At 41.0% G+C, this 20,291-nt stretch overlaps 1 protein-coding gene across 7 annotated transcripts in view; it reads right to left on the reverse strand.

The window, feature by feature from the left end:
• MED12L (mediator complex subunit 12L) overlaps nucleotides 1–20,291 on the reverse strand; it is a 323,065-nt gene that overhangs the window by 244,936 nt on the left and 57,838 nt on the right. For all 7 annotated transcript variants that reach the window (XR_013360938.1, XM_077864688.1, XM_077864687.1 and 4 more), the window contains exons 5-10: nucleotides 13,535–13,704; nucleotides 10,739–10,849; nucleotides 9,446–9,715; nucleotides 5,792–5,941; nucleotides 4,886–4,985; nucleotides 4,431–4,567 (exon numbers count right to left, since the gene is read on the reverse strand). Coding sequence is in view for 6 of the 7 variants with exons in the window: in XM_077864688.1 (XP_077720814.1) it covers nucleotides 4,431–4,567; nucleotides 4,886–4,985; nucleotides 5,792–5,941; nucleotides 9,446–9,715; nucleotides 10,739–10,849; nucleotides 13,535–13,704 (938 nt within the window). In the remaining variant the exon portion in view is untranslated. The remainder of the gene's footprint in view (nucleotides 1–4,430; nucleotides 4,568–4,885; nucleotides 4,986–5,791; nucleotides 5,942–9,445; nucleotides 9,716–10,738; nucleotides 10,850–13,534; nucleotides 13,705–20,291) is intronic.

Here is a 20,291-nt window from a genome sequence, read left to right on the forward strand (position 1 = left end):
TAGATAGATAGAATCTGAGCCAGGCCACTCTGCTCAGAAAGGGCATGCCCCCTCCCCAGTCGCCTCTCAGTGGCCCTGGATGCACCAGCCTACCATTAACTTGCACCACCTGCCTGACCACCATGCAACACGAGTCTCTGAGCCCTGTCCTAAGCATTACAAGTTTTATATCTCACACTACACAGAATGAAAAATCAAGCAGCATAGATCTAGAATAAGGAAACCTTAAGTGTTTTGAGATGTATATTTTTACCTCATACAACAGTAGCCAAGCCCTAACAGAGAAGTAGCTGCTGAGGATAAGAGGGGGCAGCAGGGAAGGAGAGGGTAAAGGAATAACACAGTCCATGGACAATGAGTGGAAGCACTCTACAGGCCTGACAGTTCATCGTGGGGCACACTCTCACCCTCATGACCACAGAGTACAACCACAGGACAGGACGAAGGTTTCAAACACCTTCATCCTGTGCATTACCATTTTCAACAGCCTTTGACCAAATATCGAGACTAATGAAACACACAAATCTGAACTTCAGGTTCCGCATCCCATTGGTACAGCTGCTCTCCTAACTCCCTACAAGAAAGGAGGAAGACCTAGATTTCCTTTTAGCAGTTCCAGAGAAAAAGGAATCAAGAAGGGTAAGTTCAACTTTCCCAAACAGACGTGGGGAAGCAGGCTGAGCAACCTAGGGCCTGAGCCTACCTAAACACAACCTCACCAAAAGCAAACCTCAAGCTCATTGCAACTGCAGAGGTTGGTCACTTTTTTCTATTATCTTTCATGTTGTCTAAGTCCTAACACAAATTATGCAACCAAAAAAGAGGAAGCACATTTTCAAGAAGTGAGAACGGTTTCTGAATCCTAACCACACCACTTTATACAACTCTTTCTAATCAGAAGATTATAGTTTCATCATATTGGATCTTCAAATGTAACTCTAATGCTATTGGTAATTATTGCTATTTATCATTAACACTTTTTAATATATTTACACAGTACTTTATAATTCTCAAAGTGCTCATATCCTTGAGGGGACAGATAAGTTGGCATAGAGCACTCGCCCTAACATGTAAAGGCACCGAAGCACAGAGCCTATGGGTAACTTGTTCAAGGTCACACAGCTGATCATTAGTACAACTCCACAGCTCCGACATGAATTCCAGAAATACATAAAGTGACTTGGTAGTCAAGAAAATAGTGGACCCTAGTAAAGAGTAAGCACAAAGATGAAACACTGCGTGCACATACACACATACGCGTTTTGATGCACACACAAATGCCAAAGCTATACTGTAAGAATTAAAATTTAATATTCAATAAAAATCAATTTAATGTTAAATATTTTAATGTTGAAAAATCATCCTAATGTTAAATTAACTGGATCTGCCCAGTTATTCTTTCTGGCAGATTATGAAAAGGTGACCAGTTGGAATTACAGGTTTGAAAAAGAACTTTTGTCTTACTCATAAAAGAGCACTGTAACCACAAAGCAACCGCTCGCTCACAACAAATCTTTCCATAGTTGAGTCAACATTCAACATAATTACCCCTAAATGGGCAACTCGGACATTCCTTCCAATGAAGTAGGTCACTAGAACATCCAGGACTCTCTGCCCTAAACACATGTCGCCCTCTAGTGGCATCCACCTCCCTGTTTCCCGGGTGAAGTCCCTCACTGGAGGCAACTGTGCTTTACAGGGCTGATAGCGTGATTTTACTCAAAAATATAAAACCTGCGGTGCCTGGGTGGCTCAGTCGAGTTAGCATCTGACCCTTGATCTCACTTCAGGTCTTGATATCGGAGACATGAGTTCGAGCCTCGCACTGAACTCGCCTAGCGTGGGGCTTACTTGAAAATATATATATATATATATAATATACTTAGTATATATATTTTGATATGTAGTTTAACGTATTTTAATATATATGTTTTTATATTTTTAATATATATAAGTTAAAAGTTAATTTCTGCGGTTGATAAGACACTTAGATCATTTTCTCTTAAGAAGTGCTAATGAATAACTTAAGTCTCTGTTGGTGAATGGGGCATGTAATTCTGAGGTTGATCGGTTCGTTCACTTGAGAGTTCTATAGTCAGGCTAATCACAAAACTCAAGCGGTTCTGGTGCACTTGCTAAAATGCTCACAAGGGAATAATGCAGTGTTTACGCAACACTTGGTGCAAGAAGCTTAGCAGAGCAAAAAGACATCTTGAATTTTAGTTACGCCTACTTTCTTCCCTGGTATCTCACTTCTATATATTAAAAGCCTTAAGTCTTACAACTTTTTACCTAAGAAAGTCTTTATCGCAAATAGACACCCTAAGAGAACAAAGTAACACTCTAACTTGTGTGAATAAGTGGAAAATTACACAGACTTATAATCAGTATACTCTATGGAAGTACTAAAGCATCGCTATTGAGACTTCACAGCGAATGAGAAAATATGCTCCGTCTGTACCTCACTCAACATTCTGACATTCTACTTGGCAGCAGTGAACTTGAACCTTATCTTTGAGAAGCAGGGTGACACCACAAATTATTCCAGAAAGAGGAATAACCTACAGCAGATTCACATCAGATTCGCCTAAGGGTGGGAGATAAGGAAAAGTTTGGGGTTATTGTTTCTCTGGTTTAATCTCTCCCTTCCACATAGGCATTCCCAAAGGCTAGTACAAAAATCAAAGATAATAGTAATCAGTTAACTAAGGTGTTCCTTAAACGCAGGTGCCATGTCTTAATATTTACCTCTTTGTTCCCAGTGCCTAACACAACCTGGATATACCAAAGGTGCTCTCCACTGTAAAAAGAAGACAGACAAGCTTGCTCATTCTCCCAAATTAAGGGTGAGAGTAAAAAACTGAAAAACCTTTGTTTATACAGCAGTTCAATCATGAAACAATCTAATCCAAGAAAGCATAGGATAATAATTGTCTGTGACAGGGCAGCCCGGGTGGCCCAGCGGTTCAGCGCCTGCCTTCGGCCCAGCATGTGATCCTGGAGACCCGGGATCGAGTCCTACGTCGGGCTCCCTGCATGGAGCCTGCTCCTCCCTTTGCCTGTGTCTCTGCCTCTCTCTCTGTCATGAATAAATAAAAATAAATAAAATAATAAATAATAAAAATCTTAAAAAAAAAAAGATTTTATTTATTCATGAGAGACAGAAAGAGAGAGAGAGAGGGGCACAGAGACATAGGCAGAGGGAGGAGGAGGCAGGGGGCCCGATGTAGGACTAGATCCCAGGTCTCCAGGATGACACGCTGGGCTGAAGGCAGGCGCTGAACCGCTGGGCCACCCAGGGATCCCCAAATAAAATCTTTGAAAATAAAAAAATTTGTCTGTGATAGTTAATTTTACTTGCGAATTTGGTTAGGCCACGGTACAGTTTTTTTGGTCAAATTCCAGTCTAGATGTTGCTGTGAAGGTTATTTTTTAAAATGTGGATAACATTTAAATCAGTTAACTCTGAGGAAAGCAGACTATCCTCCATAATATGAGTGGGCCTCACCCAATGAGTTGAAGGCCTTAAAAGAAAAGACAGGTCCCCAAGGAAGAAGGAATAAGGAATTCTGCTTCTATACAGGCTTCAGACTCAAGACTGCTACGTCAACTGTTCCCAGGGTCCCCAGGCTGCTAGCCTGCCCTGCACATTTCAGATTTGCCTGCCCTCATAATCATGGGAGCCAATTCCTTAAAATAAATTGGAAAATTATGTATACACACACACACACAATTATGCATATGTGTGTGTGTATATATACATATGTGTGTATACTGGTTCCCCCTCTCCGTATTGGTTCTGTTTCTCTGGAGAATCCTAATACATTGCATACAGATTTTTCAAAGATAATGACTACAATATTCACTCACTGCTCTAAATATTAAAATACAATCCCTCTAAGTTAAAGCCAGAATGAAGTCCAATCACTAGATGGATACTCTGCTAGAACTAAAATGATAGGGGTGATAATAAGGGCCAAGAAAAATCTTTCCAACAAATACACCTAGGTTAATCACCTCAATGGTCATTCCATTTTAATAATCTGGAGGGGTTTCAGTCCAACAATAAAATGATTTCAGGGTGTAGACACCTTCTAAGCTATTATACTTCACAGAAAAGGCTTTGCCAGAATGGAATGAATGAATGAATGAATGAATGAATGAATGAATGAATGAATGAATAAAGAAAGAAAGAGAGAGAGAGAGAGAGAGAGAGAGAGAGAGAGAGAGAGAAAGAGAGAAAGAGAGAAAGAGAGAAAGAGAGAAAGAGAGAAAGAGAGAAAGAGAGAAAGAGAGAAAGAGAGAAAGAGAGAAAGAAAGAAAGAAAGAAAGAAAGAAAGAAAGAAAGAAAGAAAGAAAGAAAGAAAGAAAGAAAAAGAAAAAAAATAGGTTGAGAAAATTAAAATGAAAAGAAGAAAAATATTAGCTACCTCTTGGTTATCTTTGTTTTGGTTTGCCCAGAAAATCTTATGATAAAGCGTCTCCATTGAATTGCTGGAATCAGTCCGGTCAAAACAATGTCGATCCAACACTTCCAACGTGTGCAAAACCCGACTAATGGTCACTCCTGGATGTGGAAATTAAGCAAGCATTTAAAGAGGTTAAATGAAGCCAGAACAGCATAGTACAAAATCATCAATATGTAGGGCAAAAGGGATTTTAAGGAAGTGTCATTCTCAGCATGTAAGAAATGCCAACAAAACCAAACCTGACGTTCTAGACAGCCAGGAGCTAAAGGGCACAGAATGAAGAATGCCTCAACAGTCACTAGGTGGCTCCGTCGAAAAGCACCCTTACTCAATATGGGGACGGATTTTGTAAGAATCAGAAACACGCCCTAAAGGCCAACATTCAGAAGCACTCCTTCTTCTCTTGTGTGCTGTACCTGCTGTTGACTCTTGGCACTTGTCAAAAGACCACCGAACTTCCACCGCACGGCCTCTTTGTTTTATCTGCTGTTCCACCTCATAAATCCTTGCCCGAACCTGAAAGATAATCGCTTCTAATTAATTTGTGCTTGGAAAGCCACGGCGGCTGTCTAAATCATGTCAGGTTCTCCCACGTGAGCACAGCATCCTACAATGAACCGCAATCCTAACTAACATCATAGCAAATTTAGCCTGTTGCCCAAGTAGCACATTTTAAAATTTACAAGTGGTGGCTCAATGCCAGTTGTCAATAACAAATGCTCCCAGAAAACTAACGCTTGCTTTATCACAAGTGAAAATTTTTGTAGGATTATCATATGGGAAAGTGAAAGCTCTAACGTATCCTTCTTGAGCCATTCTTCTATGTATGAAAACAAACCCCCCCCCAAAAATAAACAAACAAACAAAAAAACAACCAGGCATGTTTTATTAAGAAAAATGCTTGGTAAAAAAAAAGATTTTTATTGTCAACATTAGTCATGATCCTGCAGTTTAAGATTCTTAAGTCTCTGGACCAAATAACCCCACACTAATAAAACTAACTAGTAAAAACACAGTTATTAAATATCACAGAGTACCAACTAGGAGAGCCGCGGTCACGTATTAGAACCACCACCGTAACTACTGTCTGTCTGGGTAGCAGAACTCTGGAGGAACTGCCCCGCAAGAGGGAAAGAAGAAAAGGGGCAGCGTGATGGACATCTATGGTTCAGAGAGGCTACATACTTGCCCCAAGTTCTCCAGAGAGAAGGGGGAGCAGGGTTGGGACGAGCATCCGAGATGCTAAAACCTGCTTGGCCCCCATGTCATGATGCCCCTCAAGAATGAAAACACCCATCGAACCCCCGTAACGGAAAGCCTACCTGCTGATTGAAGGCCGTGTTCCCACCCGGCATGGGGAGGCTGGAAGGGGCCACCTGCAGCAGATCCAGGGGCGAGCCTGGGTTCGCGCTCTTATTGTCGTTTGTGGAATAGTTCCACACCAAGGCACTTGGGCAACAGAGAGTGACAGTCTGGAAATGGAGCAGGAAAATCTTGGTATTTAAAGGAATGGGAAAAATATAACAGCTTCAAAGCAAAAAGGATGCCTTATCATAACCATACTAATAGTTTCCTATCAGTAAGTTTAGAATATGCACCGCTTACCCCATTCTCAACTTTTCAAATCCTAAGACAAAACTGAGTTATTAATTTGAGGGATGCCTGGGTGGCTCGGTCAGCTAAGTGTCTGACTTCAGCTCAGGTCATGATCTCAGGGTGGAGATGCATGGAGCCCCGAGTTGGTGCTCAGCAGGGAGTCTGCTTCTCCCTCCCCCTCTCCCACTGACCCTCCCCCTGCTCCTGCTCTCTCAAAAAAAATAAAATCTTTAAAAAACAAACAAAATTACTAATTTGAAAGGGAGTACAACTACTGAGAAAGTACTAAAAATTATAATTCATAAGCTAACATTTCAGCCCAGAAAAACCTAGGAAAGTTAACAAAAACACAATAATCATCACTGAAAAATGGTCACTTAAAACAATTTTTTCATGCAATTAGAAAAATGAGATGTAATTAGAATATGTTATTTCTAAGGTTTTAAAATCTAAGGAGGAACTTTTTTTTTTTTAATCTATGAAATAATCTCTGAGATAATGCAGTAAAATAAATGTTGGACAGGCAATAACCCTGGGCCAGCAGGTGACAAATTTCTATAAAAAGCCAGAACAATAAATGCTTTAAATTTTGCAGGTCACATATTCTATAATCTCTGCCACATATTCTTTTATTTTGCTTTAATAACTCACTGAAAATGTAAAATGTATTCTTAGCTCCTAGGCTGGATTTGGCCTCCAGGGTCTGTCAACCCCTACCTTAGACCCCTGAAGACGTTTCTTGCTCAAGCAGTTTGCATGAAGCGCTTTCGATGACCACCTCACCCCTGGGTCACAGAAACACCCCGAGGTAGAAGTGTTCCTCCCCAAGTCTACCAAAGAGGAGCATGAGCCATGGTGGAGGTCAGTAGCTGATTTCAGCACGCGTGCCTGGAACCACTACACTAACCCTCCTGCCTCCTAAACGCAGATGAAACAGTAGGGCTCCAGTTTAATCAAGCACTTACCCTGTCCTGTACCCCGCCCTGCAAGCTTTCAGTCATCGTAACCCCAGCTCTACGTGGTAATGAAGTAAGAACGGTCACCGTCCCCCTCACACCCAGGAAATGGAGGCTCAAGGTTCAAGTTAGTCAGTGGCAGAGCAGAGGCTAAAATCAGGCCTGCGATGATTTTGAAAAATAGGGTCCTAACCATCGTGCTGTGGTGCCCCTCAGCGATAGACTCTGTGAGCTTATTAGAGAGGGAATGTAGTATTTCTTTTTTTTTTTTTTTCCAAATGCAAAATTGTTAAGAAAACTAGATTCTGAGGTCTAGCGGACATCTTGGTGGAAACCAGACAGCAGACGTGAAGAATGTCCAGTCCCTGAGCCCCACCTCCCCATCTCCTTCCTCCTGTGTGTGAGAAGGTGAGGGCTTCTCATCTCCTGTCCGTGAGGGTGCTCTTCCCAGTGTTCTGAATTCCAAAGCTGCCAACATCCAGGGCACTGACCTATCAACACTCTGCTGCTCCTGTTCTCACTCTCTACTAATTTACCCTCAGTGCAGAAAAAGTAAGTTTTTAAAATCTCCACTCACCTAACAGCAATCTCTCTCTTTCCTTCGCAGGCGTGTGTCTCAAAAGAACAGGTCGTATTAGTCCTCCCCACTCCTCACTGTTCCTCAACCCACCTTAATATGGCTTCTCACCCACTACTCAACCGATCATCAGTGACCACTCTCTTCTCAAAGACAATCCAGCCATCTTCTGACCAGACTTCCCCAATCTGCTGGGCACTGCCCACTATTAACTCCTTGTATAAACTTCTTGCAGCACCTAGAGAAGCAGCTCAACGTGGCAGTGACGAGTGTGGACTCCGGATCCAGAATGCTGGTGTGAATTCCAGCTTTGCCACTTGCCTGCGGCGTGACCTACACCATTTCATCACTAATGCTGCCGCAGTAAGACCGGTTCCAATCTCAATAGGATGGTTCTGAGAACTGAATGACTTAATATAGGTTATAATTTACAACAGGGCTAAGAACACAATAAATGCTATTACTAGGCTTGTAACAGAATTCTATTCTTATTCTCTTGTCCTTGTCTCCATAACAAGACTCTCTTCTTTCTGGTCTCTCCAGGCTGGCCACATTTTCATGGTCGCCTCCATGAACTTCCCTTTGTCCACCTCTCAACCACTCAGGCCTGCCGGGTCCGCTGGTCGCCTCTTACTGCTAACTCTTTGGGTAATCTGACCGCCTCCGGGGATTTAGGTCAGCCAAGTTGCCGAGTAGTTCAAATCCACACATGGGCCCAGCTGTTTCCTCAACTTCAGAATGAGACATGTAACAGCCTCTTGAACATATCCATTTAGTGATGCGAAGGAATAAAATAATCCAACACAGTCCAAAAGCAAACTTACCCACACTCTCCCAAACTGACTTCTTAGCCTTGTGTCTCTCTTTCCCCTACTTCGCCACTCCCACAAATCTTCCCTCTATTGTGGCCAAAACAAATCTAACTAAACCGCACCTCTGAACATGTCATTTCCCCGGCCTCAAACCCTCCAATGGTGTCCTAATCCTAAGACACACAGGGAGCCTTCTAGGGCCTGACCCCCCACAGGCTTTGTACCTTACGTTCCATTAATTCCAACCTGCACGCACAATGACTGATAGGCCCCCTGGCCCTTTTCTCATGTTGTTCCCTCTGCCAGCCATTTTTAACATTTTCTTTTAAATGTTTAAGCACTATATAGCCTCATATATAAGCACGATATAACCTCCTGTTATAAGCCTGTCCTCTCCACAAGACAGGAAACACTACCAGAGTGGAGAATGTATCTTTATGGCCAGCCTTGCCCCAAAACCCCTTAGTAAAGAGCAGGACACATTAAGAGCCCAGGCAACGTGACCTGAACACTAACCTGCAAGCTCTGCAGGACAGGGCTGTACCTCATTCCTGACAGTACCAGCCCAGTGGTTTACATGCTCCTGGATGTTCAAGGACCACGCAAGCAGTGATGCAGGGCAAATGAAGAGAGCCTGATAAATTACCTGGACTTTAAAGAAACAGAGTGGGATGGCAACCAACTTCAGATGTGGACTGTGGGAGCTAGAGAATGCTGCATGGAGGAATGGTCTTCCAGAAGAAAAGTAATCCAGCAGACTTACTGCCTGGATTCCCTGAAGGATTTTTATCATGGAACTGCTGCGTGGCATCATACAGGACAACTACGATAACTTTCTCCTACACAGAAGCAACAGGTCTTCACTCAGCTTGATCCAACACAGAGAAAATGAAACATGAAATTTCAATCTGCAAATCTCGTGGGTGAGGAAGAAACCGGAACTGGAGTGTGACGTGAAAGCTGATGGTCCAATTCTCAACCCGGTGGTTTCCTACACCGCATTTTAACATTAAGTAGCAAGGGCCAGGGACTTACCTGCAACATACAACTAAGTCCATAAACCAGAGGGCCGTGCTGTGCACAGGAGAGGAAGTCTGAGAAGGCCAGCTGCACAGGGCTCATGACAGGGCCAGGGGGGCCAGGGCTGGGGGCCCCGATGCTCGAGCTGTTTGGTCCTATCATCATGTGGGGCGAGTGGGCAGCCAGGAGGCTGGGGCTATCGCTCAGCAGCAAGGCAAGACGCCGGGCACAGAAGTAGGCAAGACGACGAGACAGGTAAGCCGACTGAACAAACTCATCCGAATACTGAGAAGCAAAAGGACACCAGGCTTCAGTTAGGTCTGATATTATTCAGTGAAACAACTATGTTAACACAGACTTTTTTCATTAATGGGGGGGGGTGGGGGAAAAACCTTCTAAAGTACTGTAGAAACCAGTGCCATCAACCAGAACCACATGCAAGCCACATATTTAAAGTTTCCAAAAACCATTAAAAAAGTAACAGGGAATATGAAATTAATAATGTATTTTATTTAGTCTATTATATTCAAAATGCCATCATTTCAACAGGTAATCAATACCAAAAGATTTAATTAGATTTTATACACTTTTTCCTGAACTAAATCTGAAATCTGGTGTGCATTTTACACTTAGAGCACATCTCAAGTTGCACCTGTCACATTTTAAGGGCACAAAAGCCATATGTGGCTAGTGGCTACTCTAATGGACATGGACACAGACCATCACAGGGAGCACACATGGAATGCTAGTGTGGTGTAGTCCCCAGCAGAGCACTAGGGAGAGGAAGAAAATCGAACAGTGCTTCAATTATCAAATTCATACACTAACATTCCAAAAAAACTTTGGGTTTTTTTTTTTCCTAATAAATTTTATTCAAATAACCTAAATTTTAAGATCTTAGAGCAATCATTAAAACAAGAAGTTCCCAGCCCCAGGGACTCAAAGAACATCAAAAGAATAAAGAAGACCCTCTAATCCTTAAAAAAAAAAAAAAAAAAAAAAGATGATTTGTTTTCACAGAAATCTGTGTGAATTGGGGAGACAGTAATTAAAGAGCTGTCTGCTTAGCTCAGTGACGGAAGCAATCAGTGGAGGTAAGAATACTTTAGAAGGACATGTGGTTAAAAACTCCGAACATGGCTAACATAAACGATTGCCTCTTGATCACATGTTGTAGCATCAAGACATTTTTCCCTTCTATTCCAGAAAGAACTGTTTTCCTCTTTCACATCAACGTACTTAACCATCCTTTTCAGACTCATTTCCCACCCATAAAAACCAGCGGGCTCATGGTCACACATACTATACCTGCAGCATTAGTGGTAACAAGAGTTTAAGAAGGTCATCATCCATTGGTCTGATCTTTTCTAAAACATCCAAGATCCACGTCAGATATTCATGTTTTTCTAGCATTCCTTCCTTCAATGAACAAACAAAAAGTTACACCGATAATGTTAAAAAGCAAAACCAATTAACATTCTAAAAAGAGCCCGATTACTCTTACTCTTATGCTTAAGTGTAATTTTGCTAGTAGTATTTTTGCTGTTGTAGTAAAATATGGTCTCCTGAATCACGGTCCACGTTCTAAACAAAACAAAGACCCGGTGTGATTCTGTATGGTTGGTTTGGGGTGGGGGGTTTGGGGTGAGGAGTTTCTGTTGTTTTCATTTTTTTGGTAATCTGCTTCATTCTAAACTGAAAAAAGTTAATTCCTACAAGGAAGGAAATTCAAAGTTTTCAGACTACCAGGACATGTCAAGTGTCTGGCTGGATTTCAGGGGAGTATGAACTTATAGGAGAAAACTTATTCAACGGTGCTAATTATAAAGAACAAAAGCCCCCATCACACCATCACCTCAGCAAGCAGTGGAAAATCCCAGCAGATCAAATGCCTTCCTATTATCCCTGCCTCCATCCTAAAATTAACTTCAGATACTATGACCTATGTATTAAATATAACCTTAAACATCAACATAATGGCCTGATTAATCATTAACACAAAAATGAAAAAAAAAAATAAAAAAAAGAAATGAAAAAAATGTCTAATAAAATAATGTATACATATTCCAACATAACTACATTAAAAATAACAACACATCTCATATTTCCAAAATGGTCGACAGGGGTGGTGATATAAGCACCATTGATATTTTCATCTATTACCCTCATGTTAACACACATGCATTCATATAAATACACAATTCCTCTATGACATTCTACGCATGTACGTGTTCAACGTCACATTAGAGTTTTATGTTTTGATTCACATCACAATTCACAAACTAGGAACAAAAATGACAGGTCTTCTGGGAAAGGCACTTATGTTCTTATAATCGTCTTGATAACAACCTCAGTGGTTACCAAGAACTCCTACTTTATTCCTAGCAACATCTTCACACCTATTTATCACCATTGCTCCACTACAACCATCATCAACTATCTGTGTGAAACTACGCTGATCAATAATAGCTCCAGTACTAAAAAGATTACAGTGACACCACATTGACATGATATCAAGGTATCTACTTGTTGTTCATTCCTAATTTTTAAAATGCTTAAAATCAAAGAGTTAACAGGTCACAGAAAAAGTACAGTTTAAAATTTTAAGACCTATGAGCTTTGAGTTAATAAATTAAGAAAACAGAATTTTGTAATTCAGGGAGAAGACATGGCAAATCCAAGGTCTAAAAAAAAATAAGTCTTCACAAACCTGACTTTCAACAGTTACATAACATCTATCCTCAGGATGTTTTTGAGGATGTACCCATACCCTTATTCCTGCGCATGTGTCCATTAGTGTATATACTAAGTCAGTTTCATGTTTCAGACTATGGCCAATTTATAAGAAACTTTTAAATTTCAACATTAGGGATCCCTGGGTGGCTCAGCAGTTTAGCACCTGCCTTCAGCCCAGGGTGTGATCCTAGAGTCCCGGGATCGAGTCCCACATCAGGCTCCCTGCATGGAGCCTGCTTCTCCTTCTACCTATTTCTCTGCTTCTCTCTCTCTCTGTGTCTCATATGAATGAATGAATGAATGAATGAATGAATGAATGAATGAATGAATAAATAATAAAAAATAAATTTCAACATTAATGTCCCAATTAAATTCATCTCTTTAGGACTTAACTGCTTCCCATACATAAAGCAGATGCTAATTTCAGGGCTCCCAGTACATGAAGTAGTCCTTCCAAAAATATTAAGCATGCTGAGAGACCCTTTTTCAAAGATGAAGACGAAATCCTCAGCTCAGTAAAAGTCTCAAAGGCTCAGGGTAAGGCACAAGGGTAGTCCTCTGCTAAGTGGAACTAGGATTTGTAAGCGTGGTTTTAACTGGCTTAAAACCAACAATGCTACTTCCCAAGGAACCAGGCTCTTCCCTAGTTTGAGCTCTTAGAAGTCACCTACAACCTGGAAATTATAAAGCTCTACAGGGAAAATCAAGAAGCCACATGTCCTTTTTACCCCCTTCCTCTCTGATCAAGATATTAGGCAGTGAAAGTCTCTGCAGGTCCTACAACTTCAGCAGAATAAACTCCTCTCTCCTGCTTCCCCTCTAGGAATAGGACAGGCAAATAGCAGCACACGCGCCCTCTTCTGGCCAATATGATTTACATCTGCTTGTCCAGAGAGCATCCGTCACTGCTCCGTGCCCCTTACTCATCCTCCTCACTTGCCCTTTATACAGCCGCTGAACCAAATTCAGATGACCCTTCTATGGAGAAACTAAGCCCTATAGAGATCTAGGACACAAGAAACACCAACACAAATATCTTTTTAAATAAATGTATCCAATTTTTGAAAAATAAAAGGTTTAGAAAGGATATTCAAAAGAGAAATTAAAAAAAAAAAAAAACCTGGGACACCTGGGTGGCTCAGCAGTTGGGCGGATGCCTTTGGCTTGGGGCATGATCCTGGAGTCTCGGATCGAGCCCACATCGGGCTCCCTGAAGGGATTCTGCTTCTCCCCCTGCCTGTGTCTCTGCCTCTCTCTGTGTGTTTCTCATGAATAAATAAATAAAATATTAAAAAATAAATAAATAAAAAGAACTTGCTCTCTTCTTAAAAACATGCTGGACACCCTTGAGTTTCCTGAGGAGGTTACCTGGAACATGTGAAATGCCAGCTTCTCATTATACTCCCATTGTTTCATGGCTTGCTCTACATCCGGTGGCACAGGCACAGGACCGTCACCTGTGCTGGAAGCCATGTGGTAAAAGTCGGAAATCTTGGCCAACTGCTCTCGAAGATATCTAGTAGATATTTGTGTCCACTCTGCATTAAAAAAAAAAAAAAAAACTAAATTTCCAGAAACAATGGATATAAGAATTAACATTTTCTCCCCCACTTTCTGATTATCTTAAAGATGTACATATACAACAAACGTCTATTACAGCAAAGTGGTTCTGGCATGCACAAGCATTGTACAAAAAAAAAGCACACCCACCCCAGTAATGCAATGTGGAAAGCCCTACACACCCAGCAGGAATGTTGGCCAGCTCTTAGGTGGGAAAGGCAGCTCTTCCCGGGTGTCTCTGTGACCCCTAACGTAGGAGGAGAGATGCCTGCACTTTGAGTTATGTACATTTAGTGATGCTCCATGTTATGCTAACAGTCAGCCTAAAAAATATCAAATCCACAAGCAGGAAACAGAACAGAGGAGGTGAGCACCTCAAGAAATCTCAATTCTACTCCAAAAGAATTCAAAATCCTCCAGATGCAACTGTCTTAGGGTAAATGTCTCTGGCTCCAAGTCAGATTTCAAACATGCCTAACTAAGATCTGTTCCATTTTTGTCAGTCATAAGAGGACCGGAATCCACCATGGCCCTGACAGCATTCTGACCTGCACTCCCCCTCCCCACAGCCTCCGGAAACACGAGCGAGGCCGCCTCTCTGACAACTGACAACCATCTGGACCTTCAGTTATTCTGCTCTCCTCAACCAACACAAGATGCCTCAGAACTCAATCAGGAAGAGTAGTGAGCAACAAAAGGTAGGAGACTGGAAAGGAAATAGAAAAAGTACCATTACAAAAAAAAAAAAGAAAGAAAGAAAGAAAGAAAAAATCACTAAAATTATTCAAAAATGTCTGCCAGAGGGGCACAAATTAAATCAGTGTGTTGCCTCTGGCAACCGTGAGGGATGTGATGCCAACTTTAGCCCATTCTGTGGATAAAAATGTAATAATTGCATGCTCACAGCCAAATTTCCCCAAGGATTAGCGAAACTGCATTTCAGAAGAAACCACCCTACTGAAACGTTACCACACAATGCTGTTTTCCCATTATCCTGGCAATTGGCTCTCCCGCCTTATTTTTAAAGGAACCTATTTTGACAAAAGTAAGAGCAGAAACTCCACATCTGCTGAGGATTGAGGATTTTTATTTTTTAAGTACTGTTAAAAGTACTTGACAACAGTACCCAGAGAAAACTGTTAAGTCCTGGTCTGAACCACTTGTTCTCATTGTGTCTTATTTAAAATCAAAATTCAAAGGCACATGTTAAAGTCTTTATAAGCCAATGCAAAAAGATGAACAGATACTTAGGTCAACATTCTGTTCCTACTCTAGTATTTCTGCAGAAAGCACCACCAATAACAGATATTATCATTAAAATTCATCTATTGCCATTAAAAACATGACAGTAAATTATCAGTGTTATCATCTTCTGGTGCCCCCATTACGGACTAATAGTCTCATGACACTCGTTTAACAAAACAAAATGCCAACCATCAGATGGGACAAGTTTAGCTTAGCTATAATAAGCAAAAACAAAAATAACAAGGATCCAAATCCTAGCTTTTGTGTGCCAAGCCTTGCTATTAACTCCCTCTCAGTATGGTACCATCCTCAATACCCCCACAGAATATTTGAGCCTCAGGAGCTAAAAATAACACACATATTCACACACACCCCTACTCTGTCCAGGGTGTATTTTCCTTTTAAGACTGTTTTTTAAAATGTGGAAGAAATATACAGAAAATACATAATGCAGTATGAAAAGAAAAACATCTATAATACTTTCACCCATAATTAAATATTTTAATATTTATCTTTCCAGGGTTTTTTTTTTTTTTTCCTTTTTATGTGCTGGAATGTTTATATAAACATAAGCATTTCTTCAAAAAAAAAAATATGCTGAATAGGACATTCCACAATCTGAATGCCTTTTGGGATTCAAACGGAATGCAAATGTAGCCCTCTTAGTAGTGTGTTTTAACTTTAAATGTATTTAACTGGCATTGAGTTATCAAATCAAAGAGATTTCTGAGGTCTGGGACATAAGACAGTCCAGAGAGGATTAGTATAAAAAATTAGGATGCACACACAATCTTAATTAAAAATTAAAAACAGAAAATAACAAATGGCCACCTGTCCTCTACCCCTCAAAACTATTCGGATTCCCTGGCCCCTCTCATGCTTAGTTAGGACTGGTCTGGAGGAAGGGGCCCAGTTTCAGGTGATAAAAAGAAAATGGGAATGGATAAAAAAAAACAAAGGGAAGATGGTGAGGTAGAGGGGGATAGTCAAAGGTAGAAAAGATACAGACAGGGATCAAGGAGGCCACTCTGAAAGTACAGGAAGTCTCAAGTGAAGCAGCTCTGAGGATAGGTCACATCATTCGTAGTTTGTTGATACTGGGAACTTCAGCATGCAGCCAGATTTTTAGAAAGCTGATGCACATAAACATCACTGAGAGCGGTGTCAGGGGCCAGGACTGAAAAGAATGACTGGTCCCTTTGACAACATTCCCCCTTGGCCTCCCTGAATCCTATGGCCACTACTGCTTCTTTGTCAATCCCAAACCCCCAAGACAGAGGGGTTTCAGATATCACGCAGCTCACCCTATCATTTTATAGATCCAGGCACAGCCGACTTATGCCAGGCCACACAGCTAAACCAGAAGTGCACCATCAGGTGTGAGATGCCCCACTCTAGTACATGAAAACACACAGATCAATAAACACCTGCAGGTGAGAACAAAAAGGTGCCAAGTTACATTAACAATGATCCTCCTGGGCCTGGAATACCTGCCGTATATATATATTTTTTTTTCTTTTTGGAATACCTGCGGTATTAAAAAGAAAACCGGGAGCCCAAGAGAGCAGTAACATCCACCCTGGGGGCAAACACAAAACATACCAAGTGCAGCAAGGCTCAAGGAGAAGGTATCCTGGCAGGGAGACATTGGTAGAGAAGGAACAGTTAGTCGTTTGTGGTTTTGGTAGAATGAACTTTGGAACAGGATGGACCTGGGTGCAAATTCCCAATCTCCTACTAGGCTGTGTGATGTGCTAGATAGTTTCTGCTAAGTCTCAATTTCCTCCTCTGCAATAGGAACCAATAATACACACACACACACGCACACACACACACACACAGAGTTATTGTAAGGGGTTATTTAGCATGATGCATGCTATGCAGAAATTGATCAATATGTGGTAGCTATCATCACCATTATTGGGGTGAAAAGCTGTTTGAAAGGAAACTAAAGGTTAGACTTCGTCAAAGGACTGCATCTGTTGTCACTGCCATTAAGACCCTGTCTCTGCTGCAGCTGAGCTGCCAATGCCTAACATGCTCTGGGTAAGTATTTATGAAACCAATCAATATCAGTTTCATGGTTCCAAAACCTCAAACGGCTCTGCAATCCTTTAAGAATTAAACCCAAACTCCTTGGCTAGGACCTAAAATCATTTTGAATACTACCTACCACTAAGTAGCTACAGTTGCTTTCTCTCTGACTCTCAGGCCTATAAAATGCTCTTTATCGACAACACCTTCTCTACTCACCTATGTTCACTTGTGGGAATTTTTCTGAACCCAATTCAAATGTCAAATCAAACACATAGCCTTTCTAGTCTCTGGACACCAACCCCCCACCTAAATGGCATCCCTCTCTGTTCTCTAGTCTCCATAAAACTAGGCCTTACTTGGTCAACGTCTAAGTATTGAGTTGAATCAATACACTCTAAGGTGCTCCCAAAATAATCACTAAATCAAGTCATTCCTCAATTACTCTGCCTCTCAAATCTTCTTACAAAAATCTTTGCCTTCTAGTTTAAACTCATCACTGCTTACACCTAGTTTTCAAACACCATATAGGAAAATGCCAAGCTCCCTCTCTAGCACGCTCTGTCTTTATTACAGCCAATGTGACTAGAAGCAACTGCTAGTCAATGCACGACAAAAGACCTATGCAAATATACTGGACTTTCAATTCTCTTTAATAAACTTCCAGTAGATATATGTGTGTCCTTTAATTTTGTGAGGCTCATTTTCCTGGCCAAATTCTTTTCCCTGATATCAAATTAAGCAGGAACTCACTCTCTAAAATAAACCCAACAGAGATCGTTTTAAGATCTCCACCAATCCCAGAGAGTAAGGTATACATTTTTAAGGTGATCCACTTGACAAAGAACTTTAGTGAAACATGACAGTCTCCTTAAAGGAGAAACCTATAACCTAAAAAATTCTTCCTGTGGCTACACCACTATAATTGAAGCTCCTGCCTCTCTCCACAGGGAGAACAAGCCTGCATCTCAAACTGTAAGATGTACAAGATTTAATCAGCCTGACTTCGGTGCAGACTGAAGGATGGGGGAGGGACAGACTCAGTGCATGCAAGACACAGCACATTCCACTTCTAAATACTCAGTAAGAATGATTTTAAGATTCTCCACCATTCTTTTTTTTGTTGTTGTTAAAATGCTTTCTTGATCAAAGGATGCCATCAATAAAGTGAAAAGACATCCTACGAATTGAGAGACAATATTTGCAAATCACGTATCTGGTAAGAGACTTGGATCTAGAATATATGAACTATTACAACTTGTAATGAACTATTACAACCTGATAATAAAAAACGGGCAAAGAATCCGAACAGGCAATTCTCCAGGAAGACAAACAAAATGGCCAATAAGCAGATGAAAAGATGTTGAACATCATTAGTTACCAGGAAAATGCAAATCAAAACCACAATGAGATACCACTAGGGCAGGTATAAACAAAAAGGTAAGTAGTAACAGTAGTCGTGAGGATGTGTATAAATTAGAATCTTCGTGCACTACTGGTGGGAATGTAAAATGATATAGCCACTGTGGAAAACAGTTTGGTATTTCCTCAAAAGGTTAAATGTAGATAGAGTTACCATAAAACCCCTCAATTCCCAAAAGAAGTGAAAGCACATGTCCACACAAAGATTTATAAACCAAGGTTCATAGCAGCATGATGCACAATAGCCAAAAAAGTGAAAGCAATCCAAACGTCCGTCAACTGGTGAATGGATAAATAAAATATGTCCTTTGCGTACAAAGGAATACCATTCGGTCAGGAGAAGGAATGAATGGAACTATTGACATAAAACCCCAGCATGGATGAATCTTGAAAACATTATGCTAATTGAAAGAAGGCAGTTTCAAAGAACCACATATTTTATGATTTCATTTGTATGAAATGTTGAGAATAGGCAAATCTAGAGGGCTATTTTAGATTGCCTAAAGCAGAGGGGAAGTTAGGGTAAATGGGGAATGACTGCTAATGGGTACAGGATTTCTTTCAAGGGTGATAAAAATGTTCCAAAATGTGGCCATGCCAAGAATACACAATGGGGAAAAGACAGTCTCTTCAATAAATGGTCTGGTAAAACGGGACAGCTACATGCAAAAGAATGAAACTACAACACTTCTAACAGTACAGACCAAAATAAAAACTCAAAGTGGATTAAGGACCTAAATATGTGACCTAAAACCATAAAACCCTTAGAAGAGAGCACAGGCAATGATTTCTTTGACATTGGCTGTAGCAACATTTTTCTAGACAGGTTCCCTGAGGCAAGGGAAACAAAAGTAAAAATAAACTACTGAGACCTCATCAAAATAAAAAGCTTCTGCACAGCAAAGGAAACCATCAACAAATCAAAAAGACAACCTATGGAAAGAGAGAAGACATTTGCAAATGACATATCTGACAAAGGGGCAGTATCCCAAAGATGAAAAAAACGGATACACAACCCAACACGAAGTAAAACAAAAAATCTGATTAAAAAATGGGCAGAGAAGCTTAATAGACACTTCCCCCAGAGAAGACATACAGAGGGCCAGCAGACACAGGAAAAGATGCTCAACATCCCTCATCATTAAGGACATGCAAATCAAGACAGTAAGATATCATCTCACATCTGTCAGAATGGCTGGAATCTAAAACACAAGAAACAGGGACACCTGGGTAGCTCAGCGGTTTAGCGCCTGCCTTTGGCCCAGGGCGGGAACCCCAGGGTTCCAGGATCGAGTCCCACATCGGGCTCCCTGCATGGAGCCTGCTTCTCCCTCCGCCTGTGTCTCTGCCTCTCTCTCTGTATCTCTCATGAATAAATAAAATCTTAAAAAAGAAAAAAAAAAAAAAGAAAGAAAGAAAACAAGAAACAAGTGTTGGCAAGGAGATAAAGGGACACTTGTGCACTGTTGGTGAGAATACAAATTGATGCAGCCTAGAAAACAGAAAAACTCTAGAAAACAGTATGAAGATTCCTCAAAAAATTAAAAATAGAATTACCATACAATCCGGTAATTCCACTACTGGGTATTTACCTAAAGAATACAAAAACACTATTCGAAAAAATATATGCACCCCTACGTTTACTGCAGCATTATTCACAATAGACAAATTATGGAAGCAACCCAAGTGCCCATCAAGAGATGAACGGGGGACACCATCTGGCTCAGTAATGGAGTGTCTGCCTTTGGCTCAGGGCGTGACCTCGGGGTTCCGGGATCAAGTCCCGCATCAGCTCCCCGCAGGGAGCCTGCTTCTCCCTCTGCCTGTGTCTCTGCCTCTCTCTCTGTGTCTCTCATGAATAAAT

The sequence above is a fragment of the Canis aureus genome, chromosome 22 (genome assembly GCF_053574225.1).
Source record: "Canis aureus isolate CA01 chromosome 22, VMU_Caureus_v.1.0, whole genome shotgun sequence".
Taxonomy (NCBI): Eukaryota; Metazoa; Chordata; class Mammalia; order Carnivora; family Canidae; genus Canis; species Canis aureus.